At 39.4% G+C, this 26594-nt stretch overlaps 1 protein-coding gene across 1 annotated transcript in view; it reads left to right on the top strand.

The window, feature by feature from the left end:
- The window catches only part of LOC104605806 (Small GTP-binding protein), a 91965-nt gene extending 84517 nt beyond the window's left edge, over positions 1-7448 (top strand). The window contains exons 18-22 of the mRNA XM_010270707.3: positions 3263-3350; positions 4119-4196; positions 6032-6107; positions 6340-6380; positions 6797-7448. Of these exons, the coding sequence (XP_010269009.1) occupies positions 3263-3350; positions 4119-4196; positions 6032-6107; positions 6340-6380; positions 6797-6892 (379 nt within the window). The 3' untranslated portion in view covers positions 6893-7448. The remainder of the gene's footprint in view (positions 1-3262; positions 3351-4118; positions 4197-6031; positions 6108-6339; positions 6381-6796) is intronic.
- Positions 7449-26594: the final 19146 nt, after the last annotated feature.

Here is a 26594-nt window from a genome sequence, read left to right as displayed (position 1 = left end):
TATATGGAGTGCACACTTCTCCACTCACAAGTTTTTCTCTAATAAAATGCTTGTTCATTTCAATGTGTTTCGTCCTATCATGGAGGATTGGATTAGCAGCAATGTTGATTGTAGCTTTATTGTTGCAATAGAGTGACATAGGGTGTTAACTGCAAAACCCAGTTCACCTAACGGGTTTCTTATCCACATGATTTCAACAACTCCGTGAGACATAGCTCTGTATTCTACTTCAGCATTGGATCTAGCCAGCACACTTTACTTCTTACTTCTCCAGGTGACCAAGTTTCCTCCTACAAAGGTACAATACCCACTGGTAGACTTTCGGTCATCGACTGCCCCTGCCCAATCAACATCAATATATACTTCCACCTTTAAATGTCCATGTTTCTGGAACAACAAACCAGCTCTTAGAAACTTCTTGAGGTATCTAAGGATCCTCTCTGCAGCTTCAAAGTGATTTGTCCTAGGGTTGTGCATGAACTGACTAAGGACACCCATTGCATAAGCAATATTAGGCCTGATCGTAGACAAAAATAAGAGTCTCCCTACAAGTCTCTGAAACTTCTTCACATCTTTCAAGAACTACCCCTAACTGTCTTCCAGTTGATGGTTAGGTTCAATTGGTTTCACCCCTAGCTTGTCTGTATCTTCTAGTAGATCTAGTACATATTTCCGTTGGGAAATAAAGATGCCCTTTTGAGAGTGGGCAACTTCAATTCCAAGGAAATAACATAAGGGTCCTAGATCTTTCACCTCAAATTGAGTGGCTAAGAATTTCTTCAGTTTCTGTATTTCAGTCTCCCAGTCTCCTGTGATAACTATGTCATCCACATACACAATTAAAGCTACAATTTTCCCTTCACCTTTCTTCACAAACAGAGTGTGGTCTAATTGGCATTGTTTGAACCCCATTTGGTGAACTGCTAAGTGGAACTTACTAAACCAGGCCCGAGGTGATTGTTTCAACCCATATAAAGATTTGTTTAACCTGCACACCTTCTGCTCACTACCTTTGGCACAAAAACCTGGAGGTTGAGTAATGTACACTTCCTCTTCTAAGTCACCATTCAAGAAAGCATTCTTAATGTCCAACTGGTGAAGTTCCCAGTCAAGATTTGCTGCCAATGAGAGAAGAATCCTGGAGCAAATGTCTCTGCATAGTCTACTCCATATACCTGTGTAAAACCTTTTGCCACCAATCTGGCCTTGTACCTTTCAACAGTTCCATAAGCCTTATGCTTTACTGTCAACACCCACTTGCATCCCATTGGTTCCTTCCCTTCAGGAAGATCCACTAACTCCCAAGTGCCATTTTTGTGCAATGCATCAATTTCTTCCTTCATTGCATCTGTCCATTCTGGTTTGGATAAAGCTTTTGCCTCATTCTTAGGAATAGAGACACTGTCAACAGAAGAGAGGAATGCACGATATGAAGGTTAAATATGGTCATAGGACACAAAGTGAGAGATAGGATGATTAGTAGTACAGGATCTAACACCCTTTCTCTTAGCAATAGGAACATCAAGATCATTAATGATAGGGGAATCAACATTGAGAGGTTCAGGCATATCAATAGGAACAAGTGTACCTGGCTGATGAGGAGGATCTACCTCTGGAGAATCCGATGATGTTGGTTGCATGGTTTCAAGTTCCACTGCTCTTGAACTCTGCTGGCTCTTGTGGCGGCAAAGAAAGACACGAAATAGAGGAGGATCAGGAAGAAGAGGTAATTGAGTCTGAGCCTGGGTGTGTTTCTCCTCAACCCTACTCTCCCCTTGAGGAGAAATCGAGAAGAAAGGTTGACTGTCAAAGAAGGATACATCTACGGATACATAGTACTTGCATGAGGTAGGATCATAGCAACAATAACCCTTTTGAGATAAAGGGTAGCAAAGGACACACAAGGAATAGCACGAGGATCAAGTTTACCGTGAGTAGGGGACAATGGAGGACAACGGAGCTGTAGCAAACAAAAGTTGATGTGGGGCCTTATACTCTAGTAATCGAGATCAGTGATTTAAAAGGCATGTCTAGGCACATAGGTGAGGCGCATTTTGGGGTATGCGCCTCTCCTAGGTCCTAGGCGCACCCCTTTCAAAAGGCGTGCGCTTGATGTGCCTTGCGCCTCAGCCTAGGCATGCGCCTTTTTGCATTTTTTTGAGTCTAACGGTTGGGCCGGGGACCACGGCAAGCCCGCTTCGGTTCACTCACTTCTCTCACTTACCGAAGCTCCGAGAACCCCCTATTTGCTAATGTTGTTCACTCATTCATTGCAATAAAGTATCTTCTTAAAAGGCAATGAAAGTTATAAAATCATTATTTTTTATGCGAAAAATAAGAATTTCAGACCCTAATATAGACTTGTTCAGGCTTGCCTCGAGGGGTGTGGAACAAAGGCGACTCAGAATCAAGAATGCAATATGTTTTACATCACATTAACTACTTGAAGAATGCAATTAAGGAAAAAAAGAGATTGTGGGTTTTACATGCTTGAAAATGCTTTGTATGTTTGATTTTATTTTTAAATTTTCATTTGAATACACTTTACATGTTATGTTTATGTATTTTAATTTTAGATAATAGGTTTTTTAAATCATTTATTTTAAAATTTAAGTTCATATTTTTTATTAAAATTATGTTTAATATTTTTTGAATTTTTTGCATTTTTTAAAAAAATTTTGCCTTTTTTTTTGAATTTTCTGACTTTTTTTTTGTAATTTTGCGCCTTTCTTAAAAAGGCGCGCCTCACCTTGCGCCTTGTGCCTCAGGCGCAAATTGGCCCATGTGCTTTTAAAACATTGCTTGTACCTGTAGTATGTCCTAGCCTCCCGGGTCCTTAGGTGTATCTACATATAGTATCCATTTCGTCATAAAGGTCAATTTATTCTTCTTGATTTAAATTTTATTTTTCCCAAACTGCTGAACATGCTGTTGCTGTCCAATTATTTCTGCTTTTGTGCTTTGATTTTAGGCTAGCCTGTACTGCATCATGTCTTCACACTCCTGCCTTCACACTATTTGTGTTGGGGACAGTAATGCCTGGTCAGCATTTGTTTCTCCATTTGTCCCTTGGGTCAACCTTGATGGTTGTGTGTGCTGTTTTTGCTTAATGTTCAGTGTCCTCATCTCTAGAGGTTGAAAGTTCAAGTGCCTTTGGAAATTTCTTTTACTAACAGATTTTTATCTAATGAGAATAGATGTTATTGAAATACCTCCCACCAAAGTTTAATTTGTGATTTTCTTTTCTTTGCTTAATTTCCAGGTATAGGGAAAGTGAATTGATAAAGCTGGATATTCAGATTAATGGTGATCCTGTTGAACCATTGGCCACTATTGTCCACAAGGACAAGGTGATAATGAATTTTCTTTTCTGCTGCCTAGTTCATCAGTTTAATTCTACATAAGGTGTTTTCTGCGTTTGTGCAATAGAAAACTGAACACTTTTGTCAAAGAATTGATAATTAGGTGATGCTACTAAATCTTGTATACGAAAAAGATATGAGGAATCCAATAAGACTTGCGTTTTGCTTTATATTTTGACTTTTGCAAAATAAGGATATGGATGTGTGTGGAGCTGTTGATGCCTTTGTGTGCGACTCCCCAAGGAAAAATGTGATTTAAAAGATATTCTTCCTATTAGCCTGGAGACAGCATAGTATTTTGTGCTTGTCTTGTATCGAGGGAATTGCTCTTACATCATTTTTAAGAGACTTATGATGGATGCACAGTTAAATTGTGCATGGGAACTCATAGGAAGAGTTCAGGTGGAGGCTGAGGTGATTTATAGTTTTTTATTGGATCGGTCAAAGATGCCATCAAGGGTCTGACAGAGAGACGAGCTATGACTTCTTGAGTGTGCATCTGGTTCAAATGGACATGAATTTCAGCAAATTCCATGGAAAATATTGTGGCTAGAGAAGGGATGGTGAGAGCTTAGTTGTGCTAGACTACATAACCACCCATAACTCAGACTTGGATGCAGAGATGTGATGCTACTTATTGATGTTGTTATAAAAATGACAATGATAATTATATGATGATTGGATGATAATATAGGTAGCTTATAATATAAATGATGTAAGTTAACAATGTTTTGTACCAATGGAATCAATTTGCAGGCTTATGCTGTGGGAAGAGCTTTGACACAAAAACTGAAGGAACTTATACCAAGGCAAATGTTTAAAGTACCCATCCAAGTAAGGTTCATCTCTTCCTCTAGTGGATTGTGCACTAGAAGTCTCTAAATCTTTGAAATCCATAAAATAATCTCGTGTATCCATATAAAATATACTTTTTTTATCATTAACTAGTACCTGTTGTCAAGCTCAGTTGCAGAGAAGTTTTGGGAAGCTTTATGATTTATATTTGGGTTGCTATTAGTTTAAGATGTTTCGAACTTTAATCCAGTTTACTTCTGGATTATATGCATAATTGTCTTATATAACTTGTACAGTTTCTAATAAGCATGATATTGCCTGCCAAAGATGAAATTTACCAGGAATTTACCTTCTGTGGGATCTATATCACAGTTGAGATGAACCATTCGATCAGAAAGTATGAGATGTCCCTACCAAAGCTCCTATGAAATATATTTGAATTCTTGACCAAAAGATATCAAGCTGATAAGGGAAAACCAGCAATAGCTTTTTACTAAGATAATAAGCTCCAGAACTTTTTATGTAAGTGGTGGGGTGATATCCCTTGTCACCAAAACCTTGTATCTTTCTGTTTTGTGAATAAAATGTTTTCTTTAGCTCAAGAACAGCAATGCCTCAACAAAAATATTTGAAAATTTCTTTCCATTTGATTTCCTACGAGTGCAAACCTTGGAAACTAATCCAAGAAGTTAAAAACTTATTGTTCCCATCAAGGTCTTAATTTATGGTGATCTAAATGTTATTCACGTTTTGTTTCATGACATTTAGTATTGCTTTTGTAAAGTAACCCAGAATTAGTTCTCCCAACGTTTTGGTCCGCCACTCTATAAACACTGATTTTGAAATGCTACTATTTCAGTGAAATAAGTTTGGAAATCCAAGAAATGAAGTTACTTGTAACATCCTAGGAAACTTTTATTTGATAAAGATGATGCAAAACAGACTTATTCATATGTTGGTCTTAAATGCTATTGATGTTACATTTCCTGGCATATAGCCTTGCTCTTATAAAATGACCTAGAATTAGTTCTCCGAACCTTTTGTTTCTCCTTATAAACATTGATTTTGATGTGCTGCAATTTACAACTAACACCATCTCTTGGACTTCCAATCTAGTTTCACTGAAATTGCAGCACATCAAAATCAATGTTTATAAGGAGAAACAAAAGGATAATATAGAAAAACTTGTTCATAATCTCTGCACCACATTATGCTGACATTGCACTTTTTTCTATATAAGCTTCTCTTGTAACCCTGATAAATATTCAATCTTCCACCTAGCACCCTTGTAGATCTGGAACACCTGAGGCTTCTCTGATAACCTTATAAACTTGATATTTGCCTGTCAACTTGTCCAGTAAAATATATTGACCTGTAAAACCTGGACTGTTCTTATTGAAAAAATATATATTTTTTTTGGCAAAAATAAGTTCTTATTGAAAACGTTACTATCACAAGAAAAACAGCTTTAAGCTTTATAAATTATCATTAAAGATATAATGAAAATTAGGTTTCTCTTTAAAAGCATTACTACCATAACAAAAAACAACTTTGAGCCCTCAAATCTATCTTTATTTTTTTTCCTGTAAAGTGTAAAAAAAATAGAGAAACTCCAATTGATGTGCATCCCATTAGAGTTCAAGATCTCTTTACTCTTGGAGGAAGCCAAAAAACCCCTTTCTTAAGTCAAGCAGGTTTCTGCTTATTTAGTTTTTCTTTTTATTCTTTTTTTAACACCAAAATTTACTTCTGGTGGAAAGGAAAATTAAAGGTCAGGACTGTATCTTATATATTTAATTATTGTATGAATCTGTGATATACTTGTATTATCTTTTCTGGTTATCATTATTAATGAATGTGTATATTTATGACAGGCATGCATAGGTTCAAAGGTGATTGCTAGTGAGACGTTATCAGCAATCCGGAAAGATGTTCTAGCCAAATGCTATGGTAAGAGGACAATGTGTAATGGTCATCAAGACCAATCTTCCCATGCTAGAAGTATCTCAAAATGTTTACGTGATACATTAGGATCTTTTTTGGTGGTATTTGCAATATCATCGTAGAAGTTGGTGTATCTGTAATATTTGTTCTGCAGAAATATGCATTTTATCATTGATTCACTGATTTTAGGTGGATTCTTCATACCTTAAAACACGAAACTAATTTATATTTCTTGTAGGTGGTGATATTACAAGGAAAAAGAAATTACTGAGGAAGCAGGTATGCTCATTCACACACTTTATATGATATTTGGTCCAGCATTTGGATATAGAGATATAGTCTCCTGAACAGATTCCTATTTTGAAACTTTCCTACTAAAACTATCATGCAGCCCCTTTCTCCTTGTCCTTGTTTATCAAACCCATGAAAGATTAGGAACAATTTGCTTCAGCAAGTTATCATGATCAGCTCTACCATGTGCTTACCCCTACCAAAATCTCCTAAAAATATACCACAAATTACAGCTGGGTTTAGTAATCAGAAGAACAAAGCTAATATAATCCTAGTGCTCCTGTTTCATGCTTGTGTATTGTTCTGAATGATGATAATCAGCGTTGTACCCAAACATATTACTTAGCTAATATGGAAATAGTATTTAGTTGTCAATAACTGTTCTTTTGTCTTCTTTTGATCAGTCTGAAGGAAAGAAAAGGATGAAAGCAATAGGTAAAGTTGATGTACCTCAGGAAGCCTTCATGGCTGTGTTGAGATTAGAAAAAGAGGTACTATAGACATTACTCCCCAGCCACTTCCTGTATCAAAATTACCAAATCAAGATTATAGTCAAAGTTCGAGAAAGACTAATTTTATGGCCACGAAGATGTAATTAGTTCTATGCAATTTTCAGAATAAACTGCTTGTTGCTTCCGTTTCAATGCTACTATATTTGATAAAATGCAAGTATTTAGGACTAATAATTTGAGCTTAGCAGAGTGATTCCCTTGGAAATTCCATCAGATTAATGCTTCAGAATTCAATTATCTGCCATCTGAGAGTTTAGTAGATACTTCCAGCTTACATGGTTGGTGCACAGGCATCAAGGATTTGGACATCTTTTAAGTTTGTTCTGACATGTATTCTAGAGTAAGGGATGAAAATTTTGGGTTTTAATACAGATGGAGTTCAATTAGCTACAAATTTATCTCGGTTCCACTGCTGCACATTGATCTGTTAATATTGTTTTGAAATTGTACTTCAAGTTCAAAACATATACATTATAATACTTCATGTACTTGAATCATAGCGATGATGATCTTAACACCTAACATGTAGGCCATTATTGTTAAACACTCAATTTCTCCTTTTGGCAGTCTTTCTGTAGCAGTGTAGCTTAGTTGGGTTTTCTATTACCTAATTTTATCAAACAAGTTGGTTCAAATTTATTTTTATAGATGATTCACCTCTAATTTTTCCAATGGATTATATCATTACAGTGGAAAAGATAAGGACATGATTCACTGACATGCACCAAGTAATCGTGTTATTGAATGGTAGTCTTAGGCTGGTCTGAGCCTCTGAGGTGGGTTAAATCACCTAAGTGACATGTGGAACTCTTTTGGTATCGGTAAATGTAATGATAACAGTCCAATGTACTGTGACTTACGGTTTCAGCTATGAACAACGAAATAGAATAAGAAGAGTGCAGGGTGTGTAAACCAAAGTCAAATATGTCAGGAATCTGAAGTTGAAAGACTTTAAATTCGAACAAAAAATTATAATCAAGAATCCAAAACCAATTTGACCAAACTGAAAACACGCACTTGGTTCATAAGCTTCCAGAAATTGAAGATGGGTTTTGGATGCAAGGCTGTGTTTGGTTGTTGTGCAATTTTATTTGTACTAGTACAAATACATGGGAGTGCAAATGTAAAAGATGCAAATTCTTGTTTAATTTTGTTTTGGATTCTACCTTATTCTGCTTTATGTCTTAATTTATTTTATTTTTGCTGCAATCAAACAAAATAAGCTAATTTTGAAACAAAAATAGGTCAGAATTTACACCCAAATCATTTGCACTGCCATGGTTTTGCTTCAGTGCAAATCTATTTGTATTGCAACCAAACACAGCCCAAGGTTCGCAATATCACAATGTATTCGTGTGTGTCATACGTATCAGTTTTTCAATCCACCAATAAGACCATTACCTTGAGACTCTAGGGAGGATAAGTAATTTACGTTACATTCTATTATTTATAACATTTTCCAATCATTGTTTGTTAAGATTTGGTTGTAGAGAGTATACGGCTTTACTTGTAAATCAGAGAAGCTTTTGGACAATCCAGGTTTCAAGGGTGTTTGCAAGATTGAGAAGGGGGCTGTTCAGAGTTGGGCATTAAGAAGGTAAAGAAGTCCAAAAAGATGAATAAAGGAAATGATTGGATTTTGTCCTTTTAAGGCTAGAAAGGGGTTGGGTATGTTATGTCTATTAGTGAAGGATTGTGAAGATGGTAATGATGGGCTGACACGGTATGAAGGTTATGATATCAAACATAGAAAAGACTTGATGAGAATGAAGTATTTGATGAGGGTGAGGACAATGATGATGGAGAGGATGTAGCCATGTAGGGGAATGAGATGGAGGACTGGGACGATCAGAATACCCTAGAGTATGATGAAAACATCAAGTAGATGAGAAAGGCAAGACACAACTACAAATAAATCATGGTAAGGAAAAGATGAATGATGAGGGGAACAACATGGGTCCTGATTCAAAGTCCACCACTAATGAATGAAGCTACTTAGTTGGAATGTAAGAGGGGCAGGTAGGCCTCCGTTGCAACACTATGTTGTTAACCTCATTAGAATTAAAAAAACCTAGTATTTGCTTTTTGATGGAGACAAATGCAATATATATATATATATTTATTGTTAGATCATTTTAATATGAATTATTTTGTTCTCATTGATCCTATTGGTTTCTCTGGGGAACTTTGGATTTTATGGGACCTTAGTCAATGCAATTGGCCCATTTTCTTGTGAATGAGCACTCTTCAAATAATTATTGGTTTTGCACATTTATTTACGCCCCTCCAAATAAAAAATGAACGAAAAACAATGTGAAGATGGGTTAGCAAATTTGCCTCAAATATTGTGGTTGCATGGTGTATTGTTGGAGATTTAAACAATTATATATCCACTGAAAACAAAAGTAGGGGAGGAGAAGTTTGTCCTAGCCAGATCTGTGCCTTTAATGACTTCATATCTGAGTGCCATCTTATGGACTTGGAGATGAAAGGGAATCAATTTACGTGGAAAAATAAATTTACCATGGAGGTTTCCTAATGCAAATCTCATAAATTTACCGTTTTTAGCATCAGGCCACTCACCCCATCTCTTCCACACTGATTTATCTATCAGTTAGGGTACCAAACCATTCAGGTTTGAATCAATGCAGTGTTAGACCCAAATAAGGATGATGTAGTGAGCCAAGCTTGAAACAAAGAGGAAAATGGATCCAGAGCTATGCAATTTGTTAGGAAAAGAAATAACCTTGTTAAAACTTTAAATGAATGGAATAAAAATCAATTAATTGATATATTCATAATGAAGGAAATTTTAATGGATAGGATTGAGGAAGCCCAAAATAAGATCTCTAGGGAATTTGATAATGTTGCATTATTAAATTTTGAGGGTGCTCTCCAAAAATAGCTTGATAAGATCTTAGCTCGTGAGGAGGCATACTAGGCTCAGAGATCTTGAATAAATTGGATTAAGATGGGTGATAAAAATAACGAAATTTTCTACATTACAACCACCATCAAAAGATCTTGGAATAGGATTATTATAGGGGTGAAAATTGATGATGGCTCTTGGGTTGATAAACAGGTGGTTGTATCCAACTATTTCTCTGACAAGTTTGAGCAAAGATTCAAATATGAGGGAACTAGTGGAGTAAATGATTTTATTAGTGATATTAGAAATTGTATTTCTGAGGAATGGAATAGGCTAATCACTAAAGAAGTTACAAATGAAGAAATATTTGAAGCTATTAAAACAATCAAGGACCTTAAAGCTCCAGGTCCTGATGGGTTAAATGCTCTATTTTAAAAGAAAAAATATGGAATATTGTTGAAGAAATAGTTTGTAAAGTTGTGAAATCTTTCTTTCACAGTGAAAAAATGTGTGTGATTTTAAACAAATCTTTCTAAGTGTTTTTGTTCCAAATAGACAAATTAATGATAACATTCTCATTGCCTATGAAATGTTTTATTCTATGAAGAAAAGAAATGGGAGCTCAGGTATTATGGTTTGCAAAATTGACATGGAAAAAGTTGGAGTGGGACTTCATTGTAAAGGTCCTTAGAAAATTTGGTTTTCATGAGAAATTGATATCTTGGGTTATGGAATGCATTAAGATGGAGACCTATCAGATTTTAATTAATGGTTGCCCCACTAGAGAATTTAAGCCAAATAGGGGGATTGGGCAAGAGACCCTTTCTCCCCATACATTTTTGTTCCATGTGTTGTAACTCTATCAAAGAAGTTGGAAAGGGAGTCTCAGGAATCAGGAAACCCTATTGGGTGTAAGATTTCTAAAGGCACTTATTTTGCAATTTGCAAATGACTCTTATTTTTGCAAATACATCTATTCTGACGTGCTTGAAAATTAAAGACATTTGACAAACCTTGCAAAAGCCTTTGGCTAGTGCCCAAACTTTGCTAAATCTTCTGTCAAATTTTTAAAAAGTATTCCTTATAGACTTCAAAAAATCCTAGCAAAAATTCTTAGAATCCCCATGGAAACAAATCCAGAATTGTATTTGGGGTCCCCTCTAATTAATGGCAGAGTCCCCAAGAACACATCCGAAAATATTAACGAAAAAGTAATTCTAAAAATGGCTTGATGGAAGAAGAATTCTCTTTCTTTAGCTGAAAGTTTGATTTTTCTTAATTCTACAATTAACATGATTCCCCAGTTCATCATGAGATCCTTGAAGATCCCTAGTAATTTTATTAATGAGATTGATAAAATCCAAAGAATTTTTTTGTGGACTAATGCAATTGAAAGATGGGGTGGTTTGGGTATGAGAATGCTTTATTGGTAAACGAGGCAAATTTGGTAAAGCTGGGAAGGAAAATGTTAAATGATGAAGAGAATATTTATGTGAAAATCATGAAAAATAAGTACTTGAAAAATGAAATTTCTAGAACGTTAAAGTAAAAAAGGGAATTTCTTGGGTTTGGAGAGGGATTTCGATGGGCAGTAGGCAATGATAGAACTGTTAACTTTTGGAATGATCAATGGGTAGGTAATAAGACAATAGCAGAAATTATAAATCAATAGGAGATAGAGAATAACAATCTTCTTGTCTCGGATGTGATTGACCATGATACAACTTGTTGGGATGAGAACAAAACTTGCAAATTGGTCCATAATCAAATCTGGTTAAGGAAAATTTGATATTTATTCACTCAAACTCAAAGGAAGACAAGATGGTTTGGGGTCCTAATACTAAAGGAAAGTTCTCTATCAAGACGACATATATGTTGAAGTACTCATTATGCGAGTTGTAGTTTCTTCAACAAATTGGTTGTGTAATGTCTAGAATTTAAATTGTCCCCAAAAATTAAAGTGTTCATTGTCCTTTTTCTTAATAATAGACTTCTTTCAAAGAGTAATATTAGGAAAAGAGGAACTAACATCGATGTCTTGCGTTGTTTTTGTGGGACTGAGGAGGATACAGATCATATTATTAAAAGTTGTAAGATTGCAAAACAAATTTGGATAATTGTTAACCCAATTATTGAAGGTCCTTTTGAGGATGACCAAACTGTCAAGGATTAATGGTGGTAAAGGAAGTGTGAGAGAACCTAGAATGTACAAAAAACACTTACCATGACCTTGATGTAAAGGTGTGAAAGACTATCTTGTGGAGAAGTCCCAAAATGGGGATCATTAAACTAAACTTTAATGCTTCATGTAATAATATAGGGAATTGCTCAGTTGTTAGCATTGCTAGAGATCACGCAATGGAATAAAAGCAAAGAAACAAGAAACAAAAGGAACAAAACCTAAAGAAACTAAGAAAAAAGGAAAACACATTAACTTGGACTAACAACAGCAATAACATCTTCTCTAATATCAATAGAGAGACAGAGAGGAGCAGCATCAGACAACCAAAGTTGAATCTTCAAACCAAGTTTTGCAGCTGCATGGGCAACCCTGTTAGATTCTCAAGAGTCCACTAGAATTTAACATTCTTTATTGCACACAAGAGCTTAATATCTTTGCAAACAAAAAAGATATCTTGATGCCAAGAGCTTTCTTTACCAGTGATAAAAGAGATCAACTGAGAATTGTCAGATTCAAACAAAATATTATCCAAATTTGAGTTCATAGCAAAAGAAACAACCTCAAACAAGGCTTTTGCTTCAGCCACTAGAGGAGAGGAAGCACAAGAAAGACTACACCCAAACTCCCCAACAAAAACCTTCAAAATCTCTAACAACAAAACCAAAAGCCGCCTTGCTTGAATTCAGAAAACTGCCATCAACATTACATTTCCAAAAACCAACTGATGGGGACTTCCACCTAGTAGGGATCTATCCCACTTCAGTGCCCTTTGAATAGGTTATTGATTTCCTTTACAAGGAGTGATATTTCCCCTCAAACGACTTGTGAATAGATCCAATTATAGCAAAAGGAGAAGAGTTAAAACCACAACTATGATCTGGATTAATTCCCACCCTTGATCCTAGCCAAATGCATCTAATCTTGTCGTAGAGCAACTAAGCATGAATAATGGTTTTGGTTTCCTCATCTTTTCCACACCTACCACATAGAGCTGAGGGCAACATGCCTTATAAAAAGATTTTTCATTACTATAATTCGATTCAGGCAACACTTCCACATAAACTGCTTGACTTTTGGCTCTATTGGGATTTTCCAAAGAAGCTTCCAAGCCTTAGTTTAGAGAGGAAGGGTAGCAGAAATATTCTCATGTTTTCATATAAGTTTCTGAGTAATAGAATAAGTTGACTTGATTGAGAAATTTCCACTTTCTTTTCAGGCCCAAATAATTTTATCCTCCCAAGGGTTTGAAGACATGTCTATTTTGAGGATTTTTTTTAGCAGTGAAATTTGTAAACAAGTCATTTATCTTTCCCACTTCCCAGCATCTTCTAGACTAATCCATGCAGATCAACCACTTTAAGATTTACTGTAGATACAGGACACAGACCATGAGGCTTGTAGCCTTCCACTTCAGGAATCCATGGATCATTCCACACACTTATTTTAGTCCCCTTATTCACTTTCCATATGATTCAATTACTGAGAACTCTTCTACCTTCCATCACACTCCTCCATCCCCAAGAAGCTCTATTATTTAACTTAGCTTTCAGAAATGAGTGTTAGGAAAGTATTTTGCTTTGACTAGCGTTGCCTAAAGACTAGTTTCATCTAGGCACAACCTCCAAGCTAGTTTAGCCAATAAAGCTAAATTAAAGGCGCGAAAGTCCCTGAAGCCCAATCCCCCATTTGATTTGCTCTTACATATTTGATCCCAAGCAATCCACCTAATACCTCTAGCACTTTCTTTGCCCCCCACCAAAAGGATTTTTGACATTTAGACATGGAATCACATTTTTTTTGGGATTAGGAAGAATGACATGAAGTAGATAGGAATGGTCGTGATTACTGACTTTATAAGGACTTCTTTGCCCTCTTGGGATAGTAGAGATCCTCTCCACCCTTTTGTTTTATTCTTTACTCTCTCAGTTAAATACTCAAAAATTTGAGTTTTCTTCCTACCTATGCAATTGTAAGTACCCAAATACATAGAAGGATTTTCTACTTTCTTTATGTGCAGGGAATTGGCTACAAGTTTTTATAATCTTGAGTTTATATTATTATTGAAGAAAACTTTAGATTTGTTATAGTTCACTTGTTGGCCCAAAGCTAAATCATAAATTGAGAGGGCTTCCGGCAAAGAGCTTGCTTCTCGGAAATCGGCCTTTGTGAAAATGTAACTGTCATTTGCAAAAAATAAATGCAATATTATTGGAGCTTGTCTACAAATTTTAATCCATGACAAACCTTTATTCTCAACCTTCATTCATTGCCAAAATTCTCAACAAGACATCAAAGCAAATAAAAAATAAGTAAGGGGAGAGGGAATGTCATTAATTAGAATCTGATATGAAATAGAAAAAACATAACTCATCACCCACTTAATCCACTTTTCCCCCAAACCCATTTTCTTCATTTTTTTTTTTTGAAAAAAAAAACCAGTACAACCTATCATAGACCTTATTCATGTCTAATTTAATAGCCATCAAGCCTTTTGAAGCTTTTAATTTGTATGATTAATGAAATGCAGAACTTCATGACCTATTAAAATATTATCAGATATAACGCTGCTAGGAATGAAGGCACTTTGATTGGGGGTGATTATTCTGTCTAAAATTGGTTTGAGTCTGTTTGTCAAAATCTTTTCTATTATCTTGCAAACTATGTGTTATCAAAACTTATATGTCTGAATTGAGAAGCTGACTCTGGATGTATCACTTTTTGGGATGAGAGCTATGTAAGTAGAATTAATCTCTATGTTTAAAATGCCCTCTCTAAAAAAAATAATCCACTTCCTTTTGGACATCCTCCTTAACTAGGTCCCAATATTTTTGGAAAAGAAGATGTGGATAACCATTTGGCCTTGGAGCCTTACTAGGGGCCATATGAATTTCCTCTTTAGAAATGTTCCTTTGCAACTCTTCATTTTCTTCATCAGTTATGGCACTTGATCTATTTTTTAGAGCTTGGGTTGTATGGGAAACTCATAATCTAGCGCTGAATTTCATGGATTACCAAATCACAAGGTTCAAAGTATCGACACGTATCTACCCGTATCAACCAATACGTATCATTCTGGTACCCCTCCGATACGCCCCTACAGTGGGTGTATTGGAGGTCTAACCGGTTCAAGGGGTAGAGGAGACCTAAACCGGTTGCAAAAAAAAATAAAAAAAACAACCAAAATGTGTATCGATTTGCCCAATACGCCCCTATCGGAGTATCAGGCGTATCGATATTTTGAACCTTGCCAAATCATCATCAAAGGTGGCTCCAAATTAGTCATTTCAATTCGTGTCTTCTTTAAAAGCTTGATCCCCCTTGGAGATTGAAGAGCATCATCGCAAACTTCTTGGAGCTGAAGGATAGGTTTGAGAAAGGTATATCTTATCTTTCTTGAACCTATCTTTATCATTATGTCTATTGCGAGGCAAATCAGGCGATGGATTGCTTGGCACACATAAAGCTCAATCAACTACTTTGGATGCTTTGGCTTTTAATTAATATAGAGATCAAATCAGCCCCCCACAAAATTGCCCCCCACAATGTTTCACAGCACATCCCCATTGTGTATTGGGAACATCTCCCGATAATAATATTAGAAATGATGATGTCATCATCGGGAGATGTTCCCAATATACAGTAGGGATCTGCTGTGGGACGTTGTGGGAGGCTGATTTGAACTCTTTAATATAAACATCCCTTAGGATATTTCTTATATTGAGCCCTGCTGGCTGCATTGAGAAAAACTAAAAGAATTAAAATCCGAGGATAAGCTCTTCACGGTCCAATATAATCCTTGGTTTGCTAGCCACTATTGCGGAGAGTTAAAGTTAAGAGAAGAATGGTATTCAACGAATGGGTCGAATTTCACTATATTGAATAACTGTATATAACTGAATATATATATATGTAAAATAATAAAAAAAAATTAAAAACAATTACAAGAATAGAAATAGAGAGAATAAGGAAATGAGCTTCAATAGGAAACTTGCTAAGATGAGAGTTTCCTTTTTGCACTGATTGATCTCTCTTTGATAAGAGTCCTTTGTATAGTAGCTGGTTCTTCTTTGAAAGGAAGACTAGAACCTTCTTTGGTAGGAAATCTAGGACTCTCTTTGATAAGAATTCTAGAACTCTCTTTGGTAAGAGAGGAAGTCGACCTAGGATTGGTCAACTCCTCAATACGGAGTTTCCTTCTGTGTGGGTGTCAATGCAGATGATTCATGCTAGATCTTTGAACTAAATGCTTGCAATCTTCGACTAGGGAGAGACATCTCTAGGGGATCATTGAGCAGCCTTGAAGAATCGTGTCTGTGTTTCATTCATCCCTCCCTAAACGACTAAGCCATAGACAGTTGGAACCAACATGGGGTAATGACCTTTGATTTAATATATAAATTGAAGGAAAAGGTAAGCTGGCCCTTTACATGCAGATATTGGTAGGCTAATTTTATGCATAAATAATTACTTGCTTTTCAAAAAAATTGATCACTTTGGATCCCGTATGTTTGTATTTGTCATATAACAAAATGAGTTTGGATCTGTTGATCACAAAAGGTTGACACAAGCCACACACAATGGATAATATTCCTTACGTCTGTAATGTCTCAGGAAACCATTCAAGCAGTTGAGAGGATTTCTCAATTTAATTTCCTTTTCTTTTTTGTTAAAAGAATAATCATATAAAAGTGATAATGCCAAAAGAAAAGTTATTCTGCTTTTGTTAAAAGAATAATTATAACAGAACAATTAATCTCCTTCTTTGAGTGCTTGACCCTCTTTTATTTTTCTGATTTTCAAGGTAAGTTTTGAATTCCCCATTTAATCTAAAATCTGACTTCACCTTAAAAGGTTAACTCAAAAGCATGTTTAATACAAATTATTGAATTGTAAAGGATAACATGAATCCCCCATATAATTAGACACAAAATGGATATCTCATAACATTATTACTTAATATTATCTCTGATGGTAGATAAAATTTCTTTCTTTTCACCATGATTTTCAGTTCTTACATGGCCAACACGTACTTGAGTAAAATTTAGCAATGAGTTCATTTCTTGAAATCCCAAGAAAAATAAATGTTCACCTTAATTTTGTAAATTGTAACACTAGTTATTATGGGGTGTTCTGATGTTCTCCAATGTGAATTGTTTTTCCTGTTTTAATCCGTCTGAGGCTGGGGAAAGGCTTAACCCACTTGGGCTCGATCCAAACAGAACTTCTAGTGTAGCAGCTTCTACAATTTCTTCTACATATGGGCAAACACAACTCAAATGTTATTTGAAAGTGTTGTCATTAATGTCGTCTTCATTGTTGCAGCTCACGCACCAAGAACCAACTGTAAATGTCTCGGTCCTCAGTGATTTGACTGATTTCTTCCCCTCTAGCACTAACATTAGAGGTGTAAAGTGGGCCGTGCCGCTCTCCTCGGTGAAAATTTTGGAGGTCGGCCTGGCAGGGCCCACGGCCCAGGCCCAAACCCGTGTAGGCCCGTGCCATGCCGTGTCGTGCCACAGGCCGGGCTGGCCCGTGAGCTGAGCCTTGAATTAGGTCGGGCCGTGCATCAGCCAAACAATTTATTTAAAAAAAATTGACAAAAAATTTAATATTTTAATTTTATATGAATTTTGTGTATATAATTGCTTATATATACAATAATTAAATAATATAATAAAATTAAAAAAATATTTATTTTATTAATATATTATATACTATATATTATTATATAATTATTATTTATATAATATTATATAAATATATAAAACATATATAAGTAATATATAAATAATATATATGGGTAGTGTCGGGCCGCAAGCAGCACGGCCCGCTCGGTCGTGCTGTGCCATACCGGCCCGTGGACCTAAAACCCTAGGCCCAGCACAGCACGAACCATCGTGCCAAGCCTGGCACGGCCCGTGTGCTATCGTGTCGTGTCATGCCGGGCCGGTCCAAATTCATGCCAGACCACGGGCAGCACGGCCAGATTTACACCTCTAACTAACATCATATTGATCTACAGTCACTGCCAAGTGATCATTCAACTCAGAAGCCACCCTCGCTCCCATCGGTTTCCTCCAGCACAATATGAAGCTTCTTCCTTTGGCAGCAGAAGTCCAGACAGGCCTTACCCTGGGTGGTATAGACCCAACCAGATAGGCCCAGCAAGTACGGTACACTCTCCTCTCCATATCCATAGATTTGCAGAAATGCCCTAAACCATATTCTGGGTGGTATAGACCCTGATACTGTCCAATCCATTTATCTAGAACAAGAAACCAGAAAGGCTAAATTCATGGAGAACAGAACTGAATTCATCTTGCTTCTTCATGTAAGATATGGTTTTCTAGTGATATATATCGACCCCGACGACATGTAGTGATCATGATCTTCTTTGAGATGATGTAAACAATGCGCCAAAGATGAAAGGGCACAATGTCTCTTGATGTAGGAACAACAGACACAACAAATAATGGTCTGTGCGTGAGTGAATCAGTAACCCAAGACCATCCATGTACGTAGAGAAGGGAGTGCAATTTTCGCTCGTGAAATGAAAAAGAAAAGAGATAATAAGGACCATGAATCACAGGTTAAATTGCAGGAGACACTACCCTTACTTGGACAAGACACGTCGAGTCGAGTCCCAGAGATTTCTGGTTATAGACTTGGGGAATGGAAAGCAAGTCTCGAAAGGAGAGATGCATGTTCCTCTATTAAAGCCAGAGTGGGGTTTCTTTTTTTGCTTTGGAGAGAGAGAGAGAAAGAGTAGCAGAAAAGAAGGAACAACAAAAAGGTTCTTTGTGCTTGCAATATACACTTGGGTGTGGTGGTTCTCTCTTTCTTCTTCCACAAAGGGTGTATTCTACTATTTTTGGCTTTCTTCATAATGGTCTTCCAGGTTTGTGGTGACATTGTGTAGGTGAGGATACTCTTTATTTAAGGTGCAAAAGGGGTTTGTATATATATGTGGGTTATTTCACAACACTAGTAAAGAGGTGATGTATACAATCTCTTGTACTCCTTTTTATATTGATAGTAAATCAATGGCTTACTGGCTTTGCCCGTGGATGTAGTCCTCATTGGGTGAACCACATAAATCTTTTGTTTCTCCTTGTGATTGTTTATTCTTCATACTTTCCTTTATTTAAACTTCTGATTTTTGCTTTTGTGTTGCTGGATAGTTGTTGTTATTGGGTTATTTTGAGTGCTGTGAATGTTAACAACTTGTTCAAGTCCTTGGGCATAACCTTTAACAAGTCCCTTGACTCCTTTCTCTGCCTTCTCAGCCTTGGGTGTTTTTTATCCCTCCACTCCTAGTTTTCATTGGAGAAGAGGATATAAAAAATGATGGTCTGCTAAATGGAGAGACTCAACCTTAAAGTATCTTTATGGTTTAGGAAATTGACTAACTCTACCCTTGTTGTTTATATATTGTCTTGAAGTACCCCCCCAAGTTTTCTAACAATTGATATCGTCATTAAGCACTAATGAAAAAATGATTGTCAAATTTGCCCTCCACTATTCATCAAATTTTCAAAATAAAACCCAATTGATGAAAAAATTTTAGGAATATCAACTTCCAAGTCCACTCTGTCTCCTATTTCATACTCCATGTCTATAAGAAAGCATGGATTTTGGAGCGGGTTTTGGTCTCAAAGGAGATGATCTGTCTTCAAGCTTTCCACCTAGGGTGTTGTCAAAATGGAGCAATGTTGTCTCTCGACGGTACCAATATACATAGAACCTCACTTCTAGCTCATTTGGTCTGAGCTTTTGACTGCCAGAAGACTAGAATAAGAAACAAAGAAGAAATTAGCATTTAACATCCAAAGAGAGAGAGAGAGAGGTTCAGCACTGCACCAACCAGAAATTAGCATTGCATGATTCATCCACGTCCTCGCCTAGTGGGGATTGCTCCACCCATATCTCCTCAATCATCTTTGCCACCTCTGACATTGTAGACCTCTTCTCTGCTTTGCTCCATCAGCAAGCCAACCACATATTTAGCATCACCACCATCTCCTCTTCTATGTTCTTGTACCTCAGTAGCTCCAGATTGAATACTTTCGTCGTCCACTCCTCCCTCACCACTGACCTTATCGACTTGGAAAGATCAACACCCTGTTCGCCTTGCAGACTTAAGGCATGATATTGCAATGACAACCTCCTTGTCAACACCTTTAGCAGCAGAACCCCTAGGCTATAGACATTTGCCTTCTGTGGCAGCCTCTTGGTTTGGCATGAACTAGGAGGCTCAGAAGAAGGGCCAGATAGAACTAGGATGATTTGGGGATTAAAAACTAATGATTTGATTGTATTCATTTGGGATGATTGCAAGAGATAACGACGGGGTTACAAGAGATAATGAGAAAATGATGAGGTTCAGTGAGGGATAATGATTATCTCGTTACTAATTATCCAATTACAACTCATATGGATAATTTTGTGTACAACTAACACCCCCCCCCCCTCAAGCGAAACTGGGGGACCTACAGTGAGCTTGTCATAGAACTGAACCGAGTAACATGAAGAGGTTTGGTGAAAATATCTGCTGTCTAATCGATAGTAAACAAAAAATACACTTGAAGTTGCTTTTGTTGGACCTTGTCTCATACAAAATGATAATCTAAGGAAATGTGTTTGCTGCGGGCATGGTGAACGGGGTTAGAGGCAAGGTATGTAGCCCCATATTGTCACACCACAGGATGGGAGGAGAGGAGGGAGGCATGTCCAACTCTTGAAGTAACATTTGAAGCCAAGTTAGTTCCGCAGCAAGATGAGAAAGAGAGTGGTATTTTGCCTTTGTACTAGAGCAGGAAACTGCTGGCTGCTTCTTGGATGCCCATACACCAAGTTAGGTCCATAGTAGATGCAGTACCCACCATGGGAGCACTGGTCGTCAGGGAAACCAGCCCAGTCGAAGTCACTAAAACCATGTAATTGAAAGGATGAACTCTTGGTAATAGTGAGACCCAAATGAAGGGTGTGTTTGAAGTAGCGCAAGATGCGCTTAACAGCGATCCAATGAGATACAGATGGCTGGGACATAAACTGTGATACTTTGTTCATGGAGTAGGCTAGATCAGGTCATGTCACTGTAAGATATTGAAGGGCACCTACAGTGCTACGAAACAGAGAGGGATCTTCAAAGGGTGAGGAAGGATCTACAACAAGCTTGGTACTGGTGGCCATCGGTGTGGAACATCGCTTGGCTTTGGTCATCTTTGTGCGCTTGAGAATCTCATAAGCATATTGAGATTGAGAAAGATGAAGATCAGTAGATGTCTATGTACATTGAATGCCAAGAAAGAAGTGAAGTGAGCCGAAATCACATAAAGAAAATTCATTGGAGAGGCGACCAATAATGGACTAGATCATTGAAGCATTGGAGCCAGTAATGATGATGTCATCCACATACACCAAAATGAGAGTGATATCCGATGATGTGTAATAAATGAAGAGTGAAGCATCAACCTTCGATTCTGTGAATCCCTGAGCAAGAAGAGAATCTCACAATGTAAACCAGGCTCTTGGAGATTGGCGAAGGCCATAGAGAGAATGATGGAGCTTACAAACATGATTTGGATATGAAGGATGAGCAAAACCCGACGGTTGGACCATATAGACTTCTCCGTCAAGGAAACCATGGAGAAAAGCATTACTTACATCCAATTGACAAGTGGTCCAAGAGAAAGAGACAGCCATGGAAAGGATTAAGCGCACAATGGTTGGTTTAACAATTGGACTAAAGGTGTCATCAAAATCAATGCCTTCCTGTTGGTGATAGCCTTTAGCAACGAGGTGCGCCTTAAAGCGCTCAATAGACCCATCAGACCTGCGTTTGATCTTGTAAACCCAGTGGCAGCCAATAGCTTGTTTGTTAGATGGAAGATGAACCAAAGACTAGGTATTATTTTGTAGAAGAGCATCAAATTCAGCATTCATAGCTTTACGCCATCGAGGATCTCTTGCTGCCTGTGTATATGATGTAGGTTCATCATCGTCCATCGTATGAGAAAACATAGCATATTTCGGATTTGGGCGATAAATACCAGATTTGGATCTGATTTGCATGGCATGGAATGATGTGGCAGTGGACTCATAATGAAGAGGTGGCTAAGAGAATGTTACAGTAACCTCATGAGTTGTAGATGATGGACTAGAAGGAAAACCAAATTTTGTATGAGATGGAGATGGTGATTCCGCACCAGATGAAGGAGAAACCAAGGAAGACAGATCAGTGGAGTGGCTGTCAGTAACATCATTGCTGCCATGGTGAGGTGTTAAGGCATGACGGACTACCAAAGGAGGGCCCAGTAATGATGGAGATGGTCATTGTTCTGCCTTTGGGGAGGATGCCAATCTTGCATAGGAGAATGAATTTTCATGAAACAACACATCTCTAGAAGTGTAAATGCGGCCAGTCGGAACATGAAGACAGTGGTAGCCCTTATGATCATCTGTATAGCCAATAAAGCTACACAATTCTGATCGAAAATTGAATTTCTCTTTGTTGTAAGGCCTAAGAGGTGGATAGTAGTCACAACTGAAAACTCTCAATAAACAGTAATCTAGGGACTTACCAAATAAGAGTTCAAGTGGGGACGCATGGCCGACATTCCGTGATGGGAGTCGATTGATCAAGAAGATGGCGGTGGTAAAGGCTTCCAACCAAAAAGAACGAGGTAGGTTTGCTTGAGCAAGAAGGTTAGCAAGAAGAGCAAGAAAGGGTATTTTAGGAATGTTTAGAAAATATATCAATCACGTGATGTCACATGTTACAGAGTGTGACAGAAAGTTAACGGTAAGGGAGGTTTTAGACAATTGTCAAAAACTTAGGGTACTTTAAGAGAATATATAAACAGTAAGGGTAGAGTTAGTCAATTTCCTAAACCATAGGGGTACTTTAAAATATTTGCCCTTAAAAATAAAAAACAGTAAGCAAAAGGCAATTCATAAGCCATTCCCTAGAAGGTTCCCTGGAAGCTCATATTTCAAGAATGCAACATATAAATTAAAGATAAGAAGTTTAATATGAAAAAGGATTAGAATTCATAAAAAAATTAGACATAATTTCTTAGAAGAAATTGATAATATAAGCTTGTGCATATTTGGTGACTAGCCATTAAACACTTACACTATAACCATCCTTACCTCCTAGTAGTTATTGTCAAAGAACTCCAATCAAAACTTTTCCTTTCGCACAAAAGTCATGTTATATACAAAAGTTAAAAAATTCTAAGCTTTTATTTAGATAGGAAGAAAGATTAAAAAAGTTTTAAAAAGCCTAATTATTTTAACTTATATGTATGATAAATGTACATAAGTATTGATGTAACCGTTTTTGGTCACGTACCATTTTTTGTGATGTATAATTTTTTTGGCTAAGTACCTCGTTGTTTGACCCGGTGGTGACGTGCCTTGGTGATGAGCTACTTAGTGGCGAACTCCTTGCGAGAGAACTACTTGGTGACGAACTGCTTGATGGCGGTCTGGTGGCGAACTGCCTGGTAGTGCTCCCTGGTGGCGAACTGCCTAGTGGCAAACTACCTGGTGGCGAGCTACCTGGTGGCGAGCTACCTGGTGGTGAACTGCCTGGAGGCGAACTGCCTGGTGGCGAACTGCCTGGTGGCGAACTGCCTAGTGGTGCTCCCTGGTGGCGAACTGCCCAGTGGCGAGCTACCCGGTGGCGAGCTGCCTGGTGGCAAACTGCCTGGTGGCGAATTGCCTAGTGGCGAACTGCCTGGTAGTGCTCCTTGTGGCGAACTGCCTGGTGGCGAGTTGCCCGGTGGCGAGCTGCCTGGTGGCGAACTGCCTGGTGGCGAATTGCCTGGTGGCGTACTGCCTGGTGGCGAACTGCCTGGTAGTGCTCCCTGGTGGCGAACTGCCTGATGGCGAACTGCCTGGTGGCGAGCTACCTGGTGGCGAACTGCTTGGGGGCGAACTGCCTGGTGGCGAACTCGTCACTTGACTTGCTCCTAGGCGGTCTGCAACTCAGGGGATGGTGGAGCTCCCTGGTGCAGCGCAACCCGACTACCCTCCGCGTGAGGTGATTTTCTCTCCTTTGTAGACGGCGGGAGCTGAGGGACCTGCGAGAACTGAATCAGAGGACTCGGGGGTATTTTCCCGGCGGGGACTCTCCGATGCCTAAGTTAGCATTCTGATTACAGAGGGCTTGGAGAGAAATGAGAGAGCTAGAGAGCGGGGGTTACTATCCCTTTTTTCCCCCTCTGGCTTTGGGGGTTGGAGTCCTTATATAGTGGTGCCCTCACGGGTTAGGTGGGTGAAAAGCCGTCAAATGGTAAGACGTCATATCCCGTCAGAACCGGGGTACGATGATGAACTCCTCGAGGTTGTCAGGCTGGCGCTTGTGCCAGGCGGCCAGGTCGGCGCCTGGGCCAGGTTGTCAAGTCGGCGCCTATGTCAGTCGGCGGGTCGGTGTCCGGGCCAGGTTGCCAGGCCGGCGCCTGTGTCTGTCGGCGAGTCGGTGTCCGGGCCAGGTTGCCAGGTCGGCGCCTGTGTCCGGGCCAGGTTGTTAGGTCGGCGCCTGTGTCAGTCGGCGAGTCGGTGTCCGGGCCAGGTTGCCAGGCCGGCGCCTGTGTCTGTCGGCGGGTCGGTGTCCGGGCCAGGTTGCCAGGTCGGCGCCTGTGTTAGTTGGCGGGTCGGTGTCCAGGCCAGGTTGCCAGGCCGGCGCCTGTGTCCGGGTTAGGTTGTCAGGTCGGCGCCTGTGTCCGGGTCAGGTTGTTAGGTTGGCGCCTGTGTCCGGGCCAGATTGCTAGGTCGGCGCCTGTGTCCGGGCCAAGTTGCCAGGTTGGCGCCTGTGGCAGGCTGATCCGGCCAGGTCGCACAGGCTGCGCACAGGTCGCGCGCAGGCCGCGCCAGGCCGCGTGTAGGTCGCGCCAGGCCAGCCAGACCGGTGCCCGGGGGGACAGTAACTTGGTAAATTGTTGCCTGGGTGCTTGCCTAGTTGTCACGAGGTGCCACGTGTCGTAATTTCACTGGAGGGCCAAATCTGCCCTCATCAATTGCCCCCCACTCCCGAGCTGAGAGTAACTCAGCGAAGGGAGTAGATTTCTTTTGGCCCGTAAGTCGACAAGCTAGAAAGTTTTGGTCCAATTCCTTAGGCTTTGGGAGCTGCCTGTATGTGGCGAGCTGCCAGTAAGACGAGGGGGTCTCCGCCAGTTCAGTAGTGTAGCCCTTAGGCTCTGGGGCAACTTATAGTTCACTTTTGCTGATTTTGTTCCTGTTGAGAAAGCGACTGGATATTTAGCAATAGTGTGGCCCGCAGGCTTTGGGAGTGACTCGTAGTCTACTCTTTTTTGACTTTTGCTCGTGCTGGAGAGGCGACCGGGCCTTAAGCAGTAATGTGGCCCGTAGGCTTTGGGAGTGACTCGTAGTCTACTCTTTTTTGACTTTTGCCCATGCCGAAGAGGCAACCGGGTCTTAAGCAGTAATGTGGCCCGTAGGCTTTTTAGGAGTGACTCGTAGTCTACTCCTTTTTGACTTTTGCCCGTGTCGGAGAGGCGACCGGGTCTTAAGCAGTAATGTGGCCCGTAGGCTTTTGGGAGTGACTCGTAGTCTACTCTTTTTTGATTTTTGCCCGTGCCGGAGAGGCAACCGGGTCTTAAGCAGTAATGTGGCCCGTAGGCTTTTGGGAGTGGCTCGTAGTCTACTTTTTTGACTTTTGCCCGTGTCGGAGAGGCGACCGGGTCTTATGCAGTAATGTGGCCCGTAGGCTTTTGGGAGTGACTCGTAGTTTACTCTTTTTTGACTTTGCTCGTGCCGGAGAGGCGACCGGGTCTTAAGCAGTAATGTGGCCCGTAGGCTTTGCCTGTGAGGTGTCGAGCTATGATTGTGCTGCATCAGCTTCGTAAGGCCGGTCACCCACTCCTACAAGAAGCTACTAGGAGCTCGACCTTCGGGGGCAGCACTACTAACTTTAGGTTGCCAGCTCACACGGGAGCCTTGGAAGGCTCGACCGGTAAGGGCGCCTATGTAGTCTGTTGGCCGTCAACTCCCGCGGAAGCCACGAAGAGCTCATCTTTGTAGGGGGGACCTTGCGGAGAGGACTGATGAGGCATTATTTGAATTGAAAGTAAGGTTGGTAGAGCTACTTAGTCTGTTAGCCCCATGCATAGTTTTTGAGTTCATAAAAAATGTAAACTATAAAGTGATAGCTTCAAAAAAGTGAGGACTTAGCTTTGGTAAGATGAGAACTTAGCTTTTGTAGGATGAGAACTTAGCTTTTCGTAGCGTTTCCCACAGACGGCGCCAATTGATGTAACCGTTTTTGGTCGCGTACCATTTTTTGTGATGTATAAATTTTTTGGCTAAGTACCTCGTTGTTTGACCCGGTGGTGATGTGCCTTGGTGATGAGCTATTTGGTGGTGAACTCCCTGCGGGAGAACTACTTGGTGACGAACTGCTTGATGGCGGTCTGGTGGCGAACTGCCTGGTAGTGCTCCCTGGTGGCGAACTGCCTGGTGGTGAACTACCTGGTGGCGAGCTACCTGGTGGCGAGCTACCTGGTGGTGAACTGCCTGGGGGCGAACTGCCCGGTGGGGGACACCAACTTGGTAAGTTGTTGCCTGGGTGCTTGCCTAGTTGTTACGTGGTGCCACGTGTTGCAATTTAACTT

The sequence above is a fragment of the Nelumbo nucifera genome, chromosome 1 (genome assembly GCF_055504915.1).
Source record: "Nelumbo nucifera cultivar China Antique chromosome 1, China Antique-T2T, whole genome shotgun sequence".
NCBI lineage: Eukaryota > Viridiplantae > Streptophyta > Magnoliopsida > Proteales > Nelumbonaceae > Nelumbo > Nelumbo nucifera.
The sequence above is the reverse complement of the archived record's forward strand: the minus strand, read 5'-3'. Positions and strand labels throughout refer to the sequence as shown.